The sequence below is a fragment of the Sorex fumeus genome, unplaced genomic scaffold (assembly GCF_029834395.1).
Source record: "Sorex fumeus unplaced genomic scaffold, SorFum_2.1 ptg000265l, whole genome shotgun sequence".
NCBI classification, from domain to species: Eukaryota; Metazoa; Chordata; class Mammalia; order Eulipotyphla; family Soricidae; genus Sorex; species Sorex fumeus.
This window is the reverse complement of record NW_026606322.1, coordinates 1,481,535-1,499,749: the sequence shown is the minus strand read 5'-3', so window position 1 is coordinate 1,499,749 and position 18,215 is coordinate 1,481,535. Positions and strand designations below refer to the sequence as shown.

The window sequence follows — 18,215 nt, the reverse complement described above, 5'->3', positions numbered from 1 at the left end:
TTTATTTGGGAGTTATAAATTAAATAAATATCAGTAAATTGACAAATCCACAAATATGAAATCCACAAATAATGAGAAACCAACTGTATTTGAGGACTTTACATGACAAATCAAGTTATTCTAAATATTACTTTCTCAGTATATGATGCAGTTTTGAGACCAGAATACCTCACCATTTTCCTATTAAGATTTTCCCTTTTCTCAATGATATCCTATTTTCTCTTCAGTAGTCACATAATTGTTTGCCTGTTTATTTGACGTAGAATCATTAAATTTTATTAGGCATATTGGAGTCCATAAACTACACCCCATAGGAAAGAGATGAAGCAATAGAGAAAGTTCCTCCCAAAGTTCTTTAGTATTAGAAGACTAACAATATAGTTATATAGAGAACAATGTGAGAGATTAGAAATATTTTCTGCTGTCTTGAAATTCTATTCAAAAGAGTTTCTTCCTCAATGTTTTAGACAAAACTTTTATGTGCACAGTTCATAATATAACCACGTTTTACTTGCTGATACATAGAAAGAAAGAGGTTTTCAGGGGCAACACTAATTTCATGAGAAATAGGATGTAAGGATCCTATTTGTGACATGTGAGAATGCTGACATTCTTACTAAGTGCTTAATCCTTACTAAGTGCTTAATCCTTACTAAGCTTTCTGAGATGGGTCACCTAAGCAGAACCAATACCTACAAAACTATTTTCATTAGAACTAAACAAAAGACCCTACTAATTAAAAATCATCTTCTATCTAATGTGGTAAATGATTTTGATTAGCATAATACTAAATTGTTTCATAAAAGTAAAGAAAAACTCATTAATCAGTAAAAAAAAAATGACAGATGAAAATTACAACTTTTGTTGTTGATGTTAATTTGGTTCTTGTTTTTAGGTCTCACCCAGTGGTGCTCAGGGCTTACTCCTGGTTTGGTTCTGCACTTAGGGATCAGTTCTAGAGGGCTCAGGGGATCATACGGGATGCGGGGGATCTAACATGGCTCAGATGTGTGCTAGGCAATCACTCTATCTGGTGTACTATCACTCTAGTCCAAAAAATTACAACTTATACAAACACTATAAATTATAATTGCAATATTAAAAAATTAAAAGAATGACATTAGTACACTGGATAACAGAAATACGGCATGATGATAGTTGCCAAGCATTTAGTCAAGTTTCAAGTTCACGGAAGTGTCTTTCAGCAGAACTACTACAATCAGTTCAAACTCACCTACTGTGTCCACTCCTTTCCTACCAGCGCGGCCAACCATCTGCTTGTAAGAAAGAATATCTAGTGGTCGACCACTAAAAATAGGTGTTCGAATAATTACACGGCGTGCAGGTAAATTCACCCCAGATGAAAGAGTCGAAGTTGCTGCCAAGACCCGAATCTGACCTTGACGAAAGGCTCCTTCTATAATATCCCTCTCCTCAAAAGTAAGACCTGGAGGGGGGAAAAAGTAAAGTAACAGGTATTCATTAATATATAATGAAAGTCTCCTACTTGATCACTTACAAATTGACCTGAAGAGCCAAAGAGAAAGGACAGGGGTTAAGGCACTTGCCTTGTATGTGATAAAGGTTTGATCCCAGCACACATAGGCTTGCCCCCATAACTCCTCCCCAGCTCTGCCATGAGTGACATTTGAGCAGAGAGCCTCGAGTTAGCACTGATCACAGCCAGAGGGCCCCAAAACAAAAACAAACAAGAAATAGCAAAAATGAATCAACAAAACAACCAGCTGATCTGAGTAAACTTTTTTAAAGTTATCGTTCTGACATTAGGTTATCATTTTGTGAATAAAATCTTCCCAATATAAAGTAACAGAATGGGAGATTAACACCCAGGAATAGTAGAGAAAAGTACCAGGAGATTATTCCCAGCTTAGAAGCCGGCTTCACATGCTGGGGGGAAGGCAGCTCAGACAGAGAAGGGAACACCAAGTAAAGGGTGCTAGGAGGACCCACTAGGGATGGGAGACACACTGAAAGTAGACTATAGACCAAACACGATGGCCACTTAATACCTCTATTGCAAACCACAACACCCAAAAGGAAAGAGAGAGAGCAAAAGGGAATGCCCTGCCACAGAGGTGGGGTGGGGTGGGGGAATAGGGTGGGGGTGGTGGGAGGGAAGCTGGGACCATTAGTAGTGGAAAATGGGCACTGCTGGAGGGATGGATACTCGACCATTGTATGACCGAAATGCAAGCACGGAAGTTTCTAAGTCTGTAACTGTACCTCACAGTGATTCACTAATTAAAAGAAAAAAAAAAACATGTGTTTGGAGGAAAACTTTGGGGGAAAAAGAAATAACACACCCCCAAAATACCATACAATCCAACAATAGCATTCCTAAGCATTTACACGAAGGATACTAAAACAATTCAAATGCATGTTTGCACATCTATACTCATCCATTATTCCACAATAGACAAAACATGGATTAAACCTAAATGTCCATGGATTGATGAATGGCCAAAAATTTGTGCTACATACACACTCAATGAAATACTACTCAGTCACTTAAAAAGATTATCAATCTTTTAAAAAAACATTGATGGAATTTGAGACTGTGCTCAGTGAAATATGTCAGGAAGTGAAAGGCATTTACAGAATACTTTGACTCCATGTGGAATATAAAAAATCAAAATAACCAAAATGGAAAAATATCACAGAAAACTCCTAAATTCTGAAAAATACAGTGGCAACCAGAAAGAAAAGGAATGGAAGGGATTGAGGAAATTGGTAGACGGTCATTTTGAAAGTGTGACGGCAATGAAAATTTGATGGTAGGATTTACTAAATTTACACACATATAGAGGTGTAAAACTGTACTCCAAAAATGTTACAGAAATGTAGACAAAAGGTACATCAATAAAATTTGATTTTTGAAAAGGTAATTTTGGAATTCCCTTCTCCAATGGTACGGAAAAGGTTATATTCCTTACTTATACCCTCCACAGAGAAATTAAAAATAAACATGATCATTTCACTTTGTTTAACCTTGAGCATACAATTTCTTTTCAGTTTTAAAAAATTTTTTACAAAGCAAGGCTTAAGGGCTGGAGTGATAGCCCAGCAGGTAGGGCATTTGCCTTGCATGCGGCCGACCCAGGTTCGATTCTCAGCATCCCATATGGTCCCCTGCGCACATCCAGGAGTGATTCTTGAGTGCAAAGCCAGAAATAACCCCTGTGCATCACTGGGTGTGACCCAAAAAGCCAAAAAAAAAAAAAAGCAGGGCTTCAAACTCAGGGTCTCACTCATGCAAGGCATGTGCTCAACCACTGACTTATATCATGGGCCCTATTGAAACAAAATGTGAGATTAATAACAAAATAAAGGCACCCAATATCGAAGCAAAGAAATTATGAGGTAGGGGATAGGGCACTTCTCAATGACATAAATATGAATACCTGCATGATGAAACGCTACTCCCCATGGTACAGTTTTTTTCAAAACAGAGTCCAGTCCTGAAGGCAAACGTTTTAATTGATCCATCACTTCTAGGATACCCTTGTGTTCTAGAATCACTGGTGGAAGTTCAGATGATCCTGTCAGAAAAAAACATATCAACACTCATGACAAAGCTAAACACTAGAGCAATATTTCTGAAATTACTGTATGCCAATCAGCTAGGCATCACTTTTAAAAAAGTGATGCCTAGCCACCCCACCACCACCACCCCTCCCAGCTGAGAACTCTGGGGCACTCCCAGGAAGGGCACCAGCCACATCCCTGCCCTGCTGAAGTCTCAGCAGCTGCACTCACATCCCAACAGCTGCTGCCAGGCCAAAGGCCAGGCTCCACCACCTCACAACTGAGCTCTGCAGATGTGAAAACTGCCAAAAATGTCAAGTACACTGGGTTGTTTTTGCTTTTGTTTGTTTTGTTTCTTTGGGTGAGGGCTAGGGCTTCTTGGAGAAGGGGCAAGCAGAATCCTCCACACCCGCACCCCCCGTACTTCCATTTGCAGCTATGAGACATCTGTAAGCTCTCCAATACTAACATCCCAGAAGGTGCACACTAAATTAGATGGGACTGTACCAAAGAAACCAACTAAGCTCAATTAACATTAATACAGAAGGCTCAGCTAGCAACAAAAGCTTAGTAACCCTCAGACAAAGACTTAATGTCTCTACGAGATAACAATTTTCACAAATCATTTTTTCTTTCTTTTAAAGTTTTCCTTTTCAAAATTTTATTTTGTTAAAGCACCATGAATTATAGAATTATTCATAGCTGGGTTTTTGACTACAATGTTCCACCACCAATCCTGCTACCAGTGTCAAATTCCCTCCACCAGTGTTCCCAGATATTTAGAGTAACTGGATGAAGAAATGCAATGGTTAAAAGAGATGGAGGAATGTCTAGATCACTTTTGGCCCCAGAGTTTAGGGAGGAGAAAGAAAAATAATGAAAGAGAAGGAGAAAAGAGATAGATGAGAGGTAATGGGGGCGAGGGTCCTGGGGACTCAGATACCTGGGTGGTGTCAAGGAGTCACTTAATCACTTAATCACTTAACTTCCCGTTAGTCGTCGATTTGCTCGAGCGGGCGCCAGTAACGTCTCCATTTGTCCCTGTCGCGTGCTAGTGTAGCCCAATGGCATCTCTTCGCTCCGGGAACGTGGAGGGCCTCAAACCGATCGTTCATGATCTTGACAAAGAAGTCTGACCATCTGGTAGGTGGGCGGCCACGCGGTCTCTTGACATCCCATGGAATCCAATCAGTAACAGCTCTAGTCCAACGGTCGTCTTTAAATCTCATTACGTGACCAGCCCATCTGATTTTTGACACCTTGGCAAATGAGACAGCGTCCCTGATCCTTGATCGTCGACGGATGTCAGAACTCCGGATTCGTTCTCTCATTTGAGTGAAACGTGATATTCCAAGCATAGCTCTTTCTATTCTTCTTTGGGAGACCTGAATGGCGTTCTCATCTTGTTTGCGTAGGGCCCAGGTCTCTGAGGCATATGTTAATGCAGGAAGAACAGTGGAATCAAAGAGATGTGCCCGGAGCCGGAGGTTCTTCGTCCTCTTAGCTATTTCTTCGACGTTCTTGAAGGCGTTCCAAGCCGCTCTCTTCCTCCTGCGCAGCTCGGGTGCCAGGTCATTTGTCATGTTGACCTCTCGACCTAGGTACACATAGCTGTTGCATTCGGAGATGGTCGTTCCATTGAGAGCGAATGGGGCGTCAGGAACAAGGCTGTTTCTCATAAACATTGTCTTCGTAAGATTCAGCTGTAGTCCTACCTTTCCACACTCACGGTCAAAGTCGGCCAGCATTTGTGCCGCTTGGCTGATGTTTGGTGTTATTAAAACAATGTCATCAGCAAAGCGGAGGTGGTGTAGTTGCCGACCATCTATCTTCACTCCCATTCCTTCCCATTCCAGTCGTCGCATGATGTTCTCGAGGGTGGCACTGAAGAGTTTTGGTGAAATGGTATCACCCTGCCGCACCCCTCTCTTGACATCAACGATCACTTCTTTGTAGAATGGTGAGATCCTGGTAGTGAATCCGCAATACAGCTCACGGAGGATCCTGATGTATTGGGCTTGAATGCCCTGATTGGCTAGGGCTTCAATGACCGCTTCCGTCTCAACAGAATCAAAGGCCTTCTTTAAATCAATGAACGTTAAGCAGAGCGGCATCTTGAACTCCCGAGAAACCTCAATGAGCTTGGTTATCGTGTGGATATGGTCGATGGTGCTGAATCCTTTGCGGAACCCTGCTTGCTCACATGGTTGTCCTTCATCTAGTGTTCTGCCAATCCTATTCAGGATGACTCGAGTGAACAACTTGTAGATGACAGACAATAGGCAGATCGGGCGATAGTTGCCAATGTCATGGATGTCTCCCTTCTTGAACAGTAGTACGGTCCTGCTGGTTTTCCATTGAGATGGAACCTTGCATTCAGACAGGTAGCGAGTGAAGAGCCGAGCCAGTGTATTGATGAGTACTGACGGCAGGTTCTTCAGGTGTTCAGGTCTGACCTTGTCTGGGCCGGGTGCTGTTTGCTTCTTTACTGACGAAATGGCGTGTCGGATTTCGGAAGGGAGAACGTTGGGAACGACATACCCATCCTGTGGAATTTGGTATGTTGGCAAGTGGACATGGCTATCGAAGAGATTTGAGTAGAAGTCATGGATAATCTTCTCCATTGCCGTTCTGGAGGATGTGATGGATCCATCAGGACGTCGGAGGGCAGTCATCTTGGTCTTATAGTTGGCGAAGGACAGGCGGGCGTTACGAATACTTTTCCCGGCTTCTGCCGCATCTACCAGTACTTCTGCTCTTCTCTCTTTGAGGTCTTCCTTGATCGCATCTCTGCACTGCTTTGCGAGCTCGGACGTTAGCTTGCGGTTGCCTGAGGCATGCGCCAAACCACGCTGGCGAATTAGCTCAAGAGTTTTCGAAGATAGGCGACTTTTTGTGGCTATCTCTCTCTTGGCGTTCCTCGCACATTCATGGAGGTGCTGAACCAGTCGATCGTATTCCTCGTCAATGTTGTCAACAATGGCATCTTCCCATGTTGCCGCAATAGTACCAAAGAGTTCCCAGTTGGTGGTCGTTCTGGGAGTTCTCTTTTTGAACTTTGCAGCCCTTTCTCCCCGCTCTGTGAAGTAGAATTTTGCACGAAGGAGACGGTGGTCCGATCCCGTTCGAAATTTTGGGACAACAGCGACATCAGTCAGGCAAAACCGTCGATTGAATATGATGTGGTCTATTTCGTTGTGGAATCGTCCACCGGGAGACTCCCATGTCCATCGTTTAGATTCTGCCTTCTGGAACTGTGAGTTACCATGAATGGTCTTGGTCGACATGATGAACTCAGACAGTCTCTCACCCTGTTCGTTCCATTCTAGGCCATGGGTTCCGATGTGAAGTTCTTCAGCTGATCTTCTCGGTCCTATCTTGGCATTAAAATCACCCACAATGATCTTGTAGAAGGTGTGGTCTTCTTTATAGAACTTCTCTAGCTCCATGTAGAACTTCTCGATTTCTCTTTCATCATAATGAGATGTTGGTGCGTAGACAACGAAGATAGAAACTGCAGGCAGTGAGCCAAATCTATTCAAATGTAAACGTCCGATTCGGGTTGTTAGGCATTCGAATGAATCAATGCTCTTGGCCAAGTTTGTGTTGACAAGGACACCAACGCCTCCAACACCTCTTTTATCGCATGTTCCGAGGAACAATTCTTCTCCAGTGTCGAAAACGGCATGGTGAGATTCGTGCCTTCTTGTCTCGGTCAGACCAATGATGTCGTACTTGATCATTCGCGCTTGTACCATCAGGTCCTCGATGGATGCATCTGATGCTAGCGTACGTGCATTGAAAGTACAGACGATCATTTTTGTCTTCCTTCGTTGTGGCAGCCTAGGTCGGCCTTGAGATTTTGTCGGCCTCTCCTTTCTCATCCTTCTCAGTGCTGCCATGTCGGTGAAGCCTTCAGGGTCAGGTGAATGAGACCAGTTGTAGTTACTGGTTTTGGCATATCGAATACACAGCGGATAGCTTGCCAGGCTCTTCCGTGCGGGCGGAATACTCTCGGTAGCTTGCCAGTCTTTCCGAGAGGTATAGAGGCTTTTGGGGTGACCTCTAATCCCTCTGTCAAGGAGTGACAGAGCTAAATATCCATACCACCGAGTCAACAACACTGACATCACAAGACCCAAATTTTAACAACCAGACCTGAAAAGTGCCTGTCACAAATCTTTTACTGAGTATTTTTTGATAATTCCATTCGCCATTTAGTCACAAGTAATGAGAAATCAATAATTTTGGACTGCTATAGGGGCAGGCTTGAAGGAAAATGGGGACAGTGGTGACATTGGTGGTGGGATTGGTGCTGGCATATTGAATGCCTGTAACAAATCCTGATGAACAACTTTGTAAACTACAGTGTTTAAATAAAGTGGAAATAAATTTAAATTTAAATTCTTGCTAGTGGATGATATGATGTAATACAATCCAAACTGAACATACAGAATTTAAAGAACTCCCCAGGATGCTTGCTCCTTCCGGCCCATGTTCTCCCTTGAACACGTCTCTCTCTTGCTTGTCTCTGTCTCTCTGCTTTCTTTTTCCACTATGGAGAAGCCCATGTTCTCTCCTGAACAAGTACATCCCATGTCTCGCTCCCCTCGCAGCTTTCTAAGTTACGTTCAGCAAAAACCATTTTGCTTCATGACTTCACATCCTCCTGAAATTCTTTTCTATGAGGGAAGGCGACAGACCTGGAAAGCCTGTGCCCAAATTAGGACTGGCTTTTCTTTCCTGCAAAGAGCAATTCCTCAATCCAGCTTGAGTCCATGGGTGGCTGAGACATCGGCTAATATACCCCAAGCCGTGCAGAAGGCATGGAGTCAGGAGCAGCTTGAAGACTGCCTGTATAGCTGGCAGGACATGAGCATCCGTGGCATGTAGGTACTCGTGGGAGATTTTACCAGCCCTGAGCCTAGATAGCCATTATAAAAGAAAATGAAAAAGAAAAAAATGTCTCCCAGGCAATTCTACTGTGCACCAAAGTTTAAGAAGCAATGTCAGAGTAAGACCCTGTCCACAGGATCTCAGAAATCAGCTGCAGAAGAGGATTACAGATACTAACTACAGAGTCCAAAACTAACAATTCTTGCTCAGTGTATCCCGCCTCACAGTAGTTCCAAAATCACCTACAAGTCTAATACAAGTGGTACTACATGGGAAGTATCATGCTAAGTGAAATGAGCCAGAAAGAGAGGGACAGACATAGAAAGACTGCGTTCATCTGGGGTATATAAAGTAACAAAATAGGAGACTAACACCCAAGAATAGCCAAGGTAAGAACCAAGAGGTTCACTCCATGGCTTGGAGGCCAGTCACACATGCTGGGGGAAAAGGGCAGCTCAGAAAGAGAAGGGAGCACCAAATAAAGGGTGTTGGGAGGATCCTCCCAGGATGAGAGATGTATGCTGAAAGTGGACTATAGACTGAACACATTGCCACTCAGTGCCTCTTTTGAAAACCACAGCACACAAAAGGAGAAAACAAAAGGGAATGCCCGGCCACAGGGGTGGGAAGGGATGGGGGGCCGGGGGCGGGGGGGGGGCGGGTGAGAGGGTTACTGGGAGCATTGGAGGTGGAGAATGGGCACTGGTAGAGGGATGGGTACTCAATCATTGTATAACTGAAACCCAAGCACAAAAATTTGTATGTCTACAACTGTACCTCATGGTGTTTCACTAATAAATTTTTTTTTTAAAAATCACCTACAAGCCTAGTTCTTCGTGACAACTTTTCTACTCTTATGGGCACCGATGTGGTAATTAATTATCTGACTTTCTATTTTGCTTCTCTGGATAACTTTCTCCCACAGTAAAATTGTGTTTCTTAAAAAAATTTTCCAAGACTCCTGAACTCAACCATAGCAAGGAGCCCAGAACCACAATTCTGCATGCCACAACACCGTTCCAGGCAGATCAAAACCCCAGCTGACAACTCCGTGGCCTTTCAGAATCGAGGTGGGCAGATTCCCCTCGCTTCCGGCTAGGTTCAGCAACCCCACACCCAAAGTCGGTCATATCAAGGGGCCCAGCTCCACAGCGCCTGAAGCACGCAGCTGAGGAAAAGCTTCTCCTAAGTTCACACTACTCACAGTACAGTAGGAACACAGCAAACCCCAGGGGGAAGATGTGGAGAAGACCCCCAAGCACAATGAGCAAAAACAAGAACACAGAGGGCTTAAACAGCACCAACCAGCTCCTAAAATCCTCAGACAATGACTTGAGTAGCACCACTGTGAGTGTGTCTAACGAGATCAAAGAAACAAAGGCACAGGTAGTCAGCAGGTTGTTGCTTGCCTTGATGCAGCTGACACAGGTTCAATCCCAGATATCCATTATGGTCCCCTAAGCACTACTGGGAGTGATCCCTGAGCACAAAGTCAGGAGTAAACCCTGAGCACTAATGGGTATGATGGATCACAACACAAAACAAAGAGAAACAGATAAGTGATTGCATGAGAGGGCTGGAAACAAGTGAGAAAACAGAGCAAAAGAAAAATTTTGATGATCAATATGTTCTACATATTGATCAGAGATTGAATAAGTATCTACATTTGTTACAAATGTAATATAAATGTATATAATGTAAATATGTATATTAATAAATGTATCAGTAAAGACTGATAATATATATGTATATATGTACATACATATATGGATGTTTATAGAAATGTGTCATTTTAACATTCAGAAATACAATGAAATACAGGGCCCCAAATGAAGTTATAACCTTGGTTATATCTCTATAAACTTATCAGACCAGACAGAGGGTAAAAGAATAGGCTCTTGTTGACCCAGGTTCAATCCCTGGCACTACCTATATTCCCCAAGCATTGCCAGGAGTGATCCCTCAGCACAGAAGCAGAAGGAAACCCCGAGCATCAGGTATAGCAAAAAACAAACGAACAAAAACACTTTAAAAAATAAGGCTTTTAGAGTATTTATAAAATATTAGAATATCTTAAAAATCTAAAAATTAACCACAATGTGTATACAAGGTCTATAATAAGGATAAGGAAAGGATTAGTCACAAAAAAGAATTTTGTAAAAGAGCACCTAGTGGAAAGGTGACAGGGATGATAAAAGAGATTAAGGTTTTACTAACACTATCACTGTTTTCAAGCAAATGTAATAAGTACATAGGTTTTCATTTCCATCTATAACTTACCCTCAGACTGATGGTACAGATTGTAAAATTCATGGGCAATGGTATCTGCCAGCTTCTCACACCATTTCTTTGATGGACAGAAAAGTAGCACTGAATGGTTATCACGAATGGTCTCATAACATAAACTAACAATATGATCCTCATCTCCCTAAGGGAAAAAAAAAAGAAAAATGGTATGCATGAGAATTGGGCTCGATACCCAGTATCAAAAATAGTTACTCTAGTAGTATTTTCAAAATAGTCACAAATTAAAAATTACTCACATTGCTTCATAGAAAAGGTTTTATTTAGGAAAGGCTAATATTAGAAAGGCATGATAAAAACCTCTTATAAAAAGAATGAAACCAATATAAATCCAAAAAAATTTTTTTTTTCTTTTGTAGTTTTAGGACTGTACCCAGCTATGTGCAGGGCTTACTCCTAGCTCTTCACTCAGTGATCAATCCTGGTGAGCTCAGGGGGCAATGTGGGATGCCAGGGAGAGAAGCCAGGTCAGCCATTTTGCCCGCTGTACTATCACTCCAGACCCAAAGAAAAATAAAACTGAAACCTCCTTATGATATAAAATGACACGAAAATATTTCCTATCCATGAACTAAGATTTATTGAATGTCAATCCAGATAATAAATATTTGATAGTAAGCAAAAGAAAATCAAGGGGTTTGGGTCTCACTGGGGATAGATATTAAATTAATAAACAAATGTAAAATACAATAATAAAATGTACTATAAAAATGAGTACTATGATATTTTGAAAGCTTATATTTGATAGAAGTTCTAAAAGAAAGGCTTAGTAATGTGGCTTAATAGAAGGGCACATGCCTTGGATATGTGAGGCCTAGATTTCATACCACCCCTGCCCCCCCCACACACACACAGAGTTTTCCTGAGAAAATGATTTAGCTAATATATGAAGGAAAAAGGTACCATCTAAATAAAAGGTAAATAAAAAATAGAGGTAACATTTCAAGCAGAAAAAAGAGCTTCTATGACTCTAAGCTCAGTAGTGGCTTAAAACCAGAGGTAAAGTATGAAGGTGAAAGAGTGAATCATACTAATGCCAGGGAAAAGTATTTAAGATGAGAGAACCTGGGGCACGAATTGTTGGCATAATATAGAACAGCAACAAGATTGCAGAGGGCATGAGAAGTAATAGTCAAGTAAAATCTGAGTACTGGGAGGGGAAGATCATGCAGGCCTTCCAAGCTACTAGAAAGTTGTTGATACTCATTCCAAATGAAACAGAAACTATCACAAGTTTTTAAGCAGAAGGATAACATAACCTAATATTCATTTTAAATAGTTCTTCATTTAAGAATAAAGGAAACAAGGTGAGAAGCAGAAAGATTAACTAGGAAATTTTTAATAATTCAGCTAATAGGCCAAAGTAATTTAAATGGGGTAGATATACAGACAAGGGCTGGAGCAATAGCACAGCAAGTAGGGCGTTTGCCTTGCACGCAGCCAACATGGCCAACCAGATTTCGATTCCTCCGCCCCTCTCGGAGAGCCCGGCAAGCTACCGAGAGTATCTCGCCCGCACGGCAGAGCTTGGCAAGCTCCCCGTGACGTATTCGATATGCCAGAGTAGTAACAACAAAGTCTCCAATGGAGACGTTACTGGGCCTGCTGGAGCAAATCAATGAACAACGGGAGGACAGTGACAGTGACACAGACAAAAGAAAATAGTAACAGGAGTGTAAATGAATGTGTTTCCAAATACATACTGAAATAAGCCATAAGTGAAATTTGGAGTACAAAGTAACCAATACCCCATATGAAAAAAACAGAAGCTGCAAATGCATGTCAATGAGAGTGCTGAAACAGTGACTTTAGTCTGTTCCCAGCTAGAAACCTACCCATAACTGTTTCAACACTCTGAGGCACAAACCTGCATATCTATAGGTGCTTCACTAAGGTGCTTCACTAAGAAGTCAGTTCTTTAACTTCAGAATTAAGAAAAATACTGTAAACTAAAATTTTTAAATTGTATTTAGAAGTATGGGAGGATTTTATCAAGCACTTTCTAGAAATGAAATAATTATTTTTATATCACACCTCAGAGCCACAATGGTAAACAGCGTAAAAGCTTTCAAGAAATTGAAAAGAGGGATTGGGAAGAGTGCCCACCATGGCTCAGCTTTGAAACCCTACATCACATGTCCCCGTGCACTACTGGGTAACCCTGATGGTCTCTGACTCTGCAGGGCCAAAGCAGCTCCATATTCTCTGGCCCTAGCATAGACCCACCAGTCCAACCTGGCAAAGTATTTCCAGGAGTTGTTCACAGGCCCCATAAGCACAGCTTGGAAGACATCCAGAATCAAAAATAGAACTACCATATGATCAAGCTATTCCACCTCTAGGTATCTAACTATAGAATGTAATAATACTAATTTAAAAAAATATTTCTACCCCCTATGCTATTTGAGCAGTTTTCACAGCAGCCAAGATGTAAAACTGAGCCAAGAACCTACCATCAGACTTAATAAATGAACATTTTCCATAATATAGGCAATGAAATATTAATAAGCACTGTAGCACTGTCCTCCCATTGTTCATCGATTTGCTTGAGCGCGCACCAGTAACGTCTCCATTGTAAGACTTGTTGTTACTATTTTTGGCATATTGAATACGCCACAGGGAGGTTGCCAGGCTCTGCCATGTGGCGAGATACTCTCAGTAGCTTGCCGGGCACTCTGAGAGGAACAGAGAAACCAAAGCCGGGTCGGCCACGTGCAAGGCAAATGCCTAACCCACTGTGCTATCACTCCAGCATAAATATTAATAAATGAGAGAAAAAAAACATATCTTATCATTTATTGTGAGTTCACAAAGTAAATCGCAGGGGCATCTGCCATTTGAAGGCCCTGAGCCTCCGCCTTCCCATCTCCCCAGGGCTCCCCAACAGAGACAGAGAGAGGGGAACCACAGTCTTATGGTGAAAATGGCCCATTTAATGCAGAGCTGCTAGCGTACTTACAGAACATCTGAGGGGGTTGAGGTAAGGACATAGGTGTGATTGGTCATTTACATAGATAAACTTTTGGCAGAAGAAATTCTCTTGGGGAGATCAACTCAAGAAGACACTCTCTCTCCCAGGGACATCTACATCGCTTTTATCTTTCCCTCTAGTTGTATAAGTTATCAATACTTGCAGTTGTTTCGATAAACACAGTAAGAGACAAGGGTCCCAACACTTAGTTCTCTGGGCTTTGAAAGCAAGCAAGACTTTTACCGTAAATCCCAGACTAAGTCCTCAGCCAGGCCAGACTGTCCTTCCCCATGGGGGTCCTAACTCTTAGGATGTAACAGCTTGCATCAAGATAATGCATTTATGCTTTCTAGAATGTCCCATTTCGATGGCAGGTAGCTCTGCCACTCACCCAGGTCCATCCCTCCCATGGCAGGACTTCCCTTTTGGTGGGTTAGGAAATATAGCAACTGAAGCCTGAGTTGAGTAATTATGGCCAAGTAATTATGCCCAGGAGTAGATACATTTCAGAGTGAATCAACTCCCAAATATTAAGAGTATGGCATTAGTGGTCTTTTTGTGTTTAACCAAAGAACACTGCTCTGTAGTAAAATATAAAAAGGCTATAGGGGACATAGAAAAGTAGGTACAAGTATACAGCACTTCAAATACAAAGCAGTACAAACACAAAGTTCAGAATTACCAGAAAGTTTTGACTTATAAGTAATCAAGACTGACTTGGGGAACTGTGACAATGAGAGGTAAAATACCAGGGAAAGGTTAAGGATAAACTTTATCAAATTAGGGATGCTAGCAAGAGCTTGTTAATCATCTCTGGGAGGAAGAAAGGGGGCAACTCACTGATGAAGCCTAAAGCACTTAGGGTTAATATCCAACACAAAGGAAAGGTTGAAGATAGACTTTAACCAAATTAGGGATGTTAGCAAGGGCGTGGTAAACTTCTCTGGGAGGAGAAAAGGGGCAATTCACCAGTGAAGCCTAAAACACTTAGGGTTGATATCCAACAATGTATCGTTTACAATAACTTGGGTGGACTTAAGATCATTACGCTAAGCAAAATAAATGAGAAAAATACAGTAGGTTCTATTCATATAAAGAAACAAATTAAACTCGCAGACTGTGATGACAAAATAGTTGTACCCAGAGAGAAACAGGATCTGGAAAAGGGAAATGAACAGGTAAAGAGGATGGTCAAGTGGATGGTGGTGGATGTTAACTGTCCCTCTCATAGTAGAGATGCTGTGGTATATACATTTATTAAGGTACAAAAGCATACTCCGCAGCCCTATAAATATCATAAATTAATAGTACACTAATTTTTATTTTAGCTGAATTTATTTCTTACAATAAAAAGCTCCCCGTGACGTATTCGATATGCCAAACACAGTAACAACACGTCTCATGATGGAGACGTTACTGGGCCCGCTCAAGCAAATCGATGAACAATGGGAGGACCATAACCGTGACCGTGAATAATATTAAGTATCATATGCACTATATTTATTGTAATTCAAGTAATATCACAATCATTATCAAATATAGCCATTGAATGTCAAAGTGGATCTGACTTTTAAAAAATTACATAGAGGCTGAAGCAATATTAGTCAGAAGCAGGTAAGGTGCTTACCTTGCATGCAGTAGACCCAGGTTCAATCCTGAGCATCCCTATGGTCCTCCCAAGCCCACCAGCAGTGATTTCTGAGTATAGAACCAGAAACCGCTGAGCATTGCTGGGTATGCTCCCCCAATAAAAAAAATTAAAATAAAAAAATAACATAAAATTTAATAATCTAGAGCCAGGAATATAGCTCAGCAAAAGAACACTGAATTTGCATATGTGGGGTTCTCGGTTCAATCCCAGACACCAGGAATAAGAAATAAAAGACATTCTTCCCACTCCACAAACCCCACCATTTAAAAAGGGTCAGTTTTCCACCTGAGTGTAAACTAAGCCATAAGAACACATTTTCTCTTTCCCTATCACCACCAATTCTTTAAGATCAAACCAATTAGCATAATAGTAATATCCTTAGACATGCAATGCTACTATTGAGATTCCTTATTTGGCAATTCCTAATTCACATAAAAGTTGCTAGCAACTTTCTAGAAAGCAAAATCACTTACCTTCACTTGTAGCATGGGTTGAAATTCCCTCACAAGCTTCATTGAAGAATCATATATGGAATTTCCAATTTTTATGGACTCCAACAGTGGTACAGGACGAAAGTCAGTGTGGTAGAGTTCAGCATTCAACCAGGAAGCTACAAGTTTCAAATTAGGAAGAGTTGCACTCATACCAACAATCTGTATGGCATTAGAGTCAGGGTTGGCTAAATGTGCTTGGCTGTAAAACAAATGAAAATGTTTTAAGATACATGATATTAATTATAAACAATGGCACTAACAACATTTTTGATCACGGCCCATAGCACACATTTCTCTAGGATATACACCCAGAAGTATAGTTCCTAAGTCACAAAACTTCAATTTTATCAGACGCTACTCAAAGTAACAACCCCCACAATGAATCTGTGTTTTATAGTTCCACAACTCTCCTCAATTTCTCTTTAGGAAAAACTTTAGCAGAATTTTACAAATTTTGTTAAATTTTTTTTTAATAAATCAGTTATTTGTGAGTCTCTGGATCATGGTCGTTAATAAGCGTTAATAAGCGTTAAGAGGCGGTTCATAGGCGTGATTGCCAGGCTCCCGGAAGAACAGAGAGATGAGGGGAGGTCACCCATTCCTGCTCCTAATCACTAAACTCTGGAACCATGTTATTATAACATCAGTGAAAGAGTAGTGACTTGGTATTCTAGGTTTTTTTAGCAAGGTATGTGACTCAAACCAAATCTCAACCTTTGGAAGTTCAAACTTGATCAATCCCAGGGCTCTTCTTCTCCCTGATTTGTATTCTATGGGACAGTAATAGTCCAAAATGTTCTGTTTTTTTTTAAAGTTTTGATGAAGATAAATATTGAAAGGGCATTTGTTGAAAACCATTAATGCAGTACTTGTCACTTATAGAATGGCCATCAAATGGAAAAATGTGCATGAATCTCTTAAAGGAATGTGGGCAAAATATGTAATAGAGGAGTTAGAACAGCCTTTCTGTGAATGCTAGTGCAGGTTTAGTACGTAGTAGAGCAAATTTTTTTTTTCTAGCTTGATTGCATTTTTCCTTTCTATGCTTTGGCCAGTATTGAGGAACAAATATTAATGTGAGTTATTAGCACTTTTGGAGGGGAGCGGGGTGAGTTTCCCTCCCCGCCCCAACCAGGGCTCCGGCAGCCGAAGACCTCCAGAACCAGCCACCACCATGCTGAGACCACTCTCCACACGCATGAAGGTACCGGCAGAGGAACAAAGGCATGCGGGTCCCGGGACTGAGATCTCCAAGCCTGCTTGATCGGGGCTGAGCATCCTCCACCCAGATCCTCCAAATTCCAGTAGGCAGAGGTCACACCCACCAACTGGCCCCCTGGTGCCATGTAATCCCATTAACGGCCAATACTCAGAGACTATAAAACCCAGCTCCCGGCAGACATCTTATCATCTCATTCCTACTTTGGACAAACTGGCAGGCTACCGAATGTAACCTGCCCACACGGCAGAATCTGGCAAACTCCCCGTGGCGTACCCAATATGCCAAATACCACTAACAATGATGGGTCTCATTCTCCTAACTCTGAAAGAGCCTTGAATATGACATTTTTTTAAAAATCTCAGGGCTAGGACAAAGGAGACATTATTGGGGCCTGCTCCAGGCAATCGACGAATAACAGGATGGTCGTGATCGTGAATAAATCAGTTCAAACTATTTTCTAATCTCTGTTATGATTACTGTTCTGCCCCCCCAAATAGGTCAAAATGTGTTTCATGCATTCCAAATATGAGAATTTTCTAATATATCACTTAAATCTTTTCAAATATGTTGTCTATAACTCGGCATATGGCAAATTATTAAAATAAATATTCAATATTCTCTTTAGAAAAAGAGAACATTTTCCTTAAAAGAGAATGTATTCATTTCTATGTAAATGAAAAGATATAGTCTACTTTTATTGACAACTGTTATATATACTTCAACTAGGTCAATTTTCTAACCTTATTAGTCAGCATCTTTTATAACCCTACAAATTTGGAATGGATATATATGATTTATCTGTATTTTTTCTTCCACACTGGAAGGCATGTATTAAAATCTCCCGACACTGCTGAGCATCCGGCATATAAACGAGAATAGACCCATGCCTACATCAGTGTAAAAGATTACAATACAGAGGAACAAAAAGAAATCTTAAAAGAGGAACTCCCACAAAAAAAAATTTACAATCCTGACATTTACATCTGTACAATGTACTATTGTAAAATAATTTTTTTTTAATGTAGGAGTATGGCTATTTGTTCAGCCATTGATTAAGCTGATTGAGCTGGGAATGAACACATTTTTTAAAATTTTTTAAATTGGATATCTGTAATTTAGACCATTACAAAG

The 18,215-nt window shown here is 41.1% G+C and overlaps 1 protein-coding gene across 1 annotated transcript in view; it reads right to left on the bottom strand.

Moving 5' to 3' along the window:
* The window catches only part of POLQ (DNA polymerase theta), a 125,027-nt gene that overhangs the window by 95,687 nt on the left and 11,125 nt on the right, over positions 1 to 18,215 (bottom strand). The window contains exons 6-10 of the mRNA XM_056109129.1: positions 15,842 to 16,061; positions 10,723 to 10,870; positions 6,604 to 6,612; positions 3,423 to 3,560; positions 1,235 to 1,447 (exon numbers count right to left, since the gene is read on the bottom strand). Of these exons, the coding sequence (XP_055965104.1) occupies positions 1,235 to 1,447; positions 3,423 to 3,560; positions 6,604 to 6,612; positions 10,723 to 10,870; positions 15,842 to 16,061 (728 nt within the window). The remainder of the gene's footprint in view (positions 1 to 1,234; positions 1,448 to 3,422; positions 3,561 to 6,603; positions 6,613 to 10,722; positions 10,871 to 15,841; positions 16,062 to 18,215) is intronic.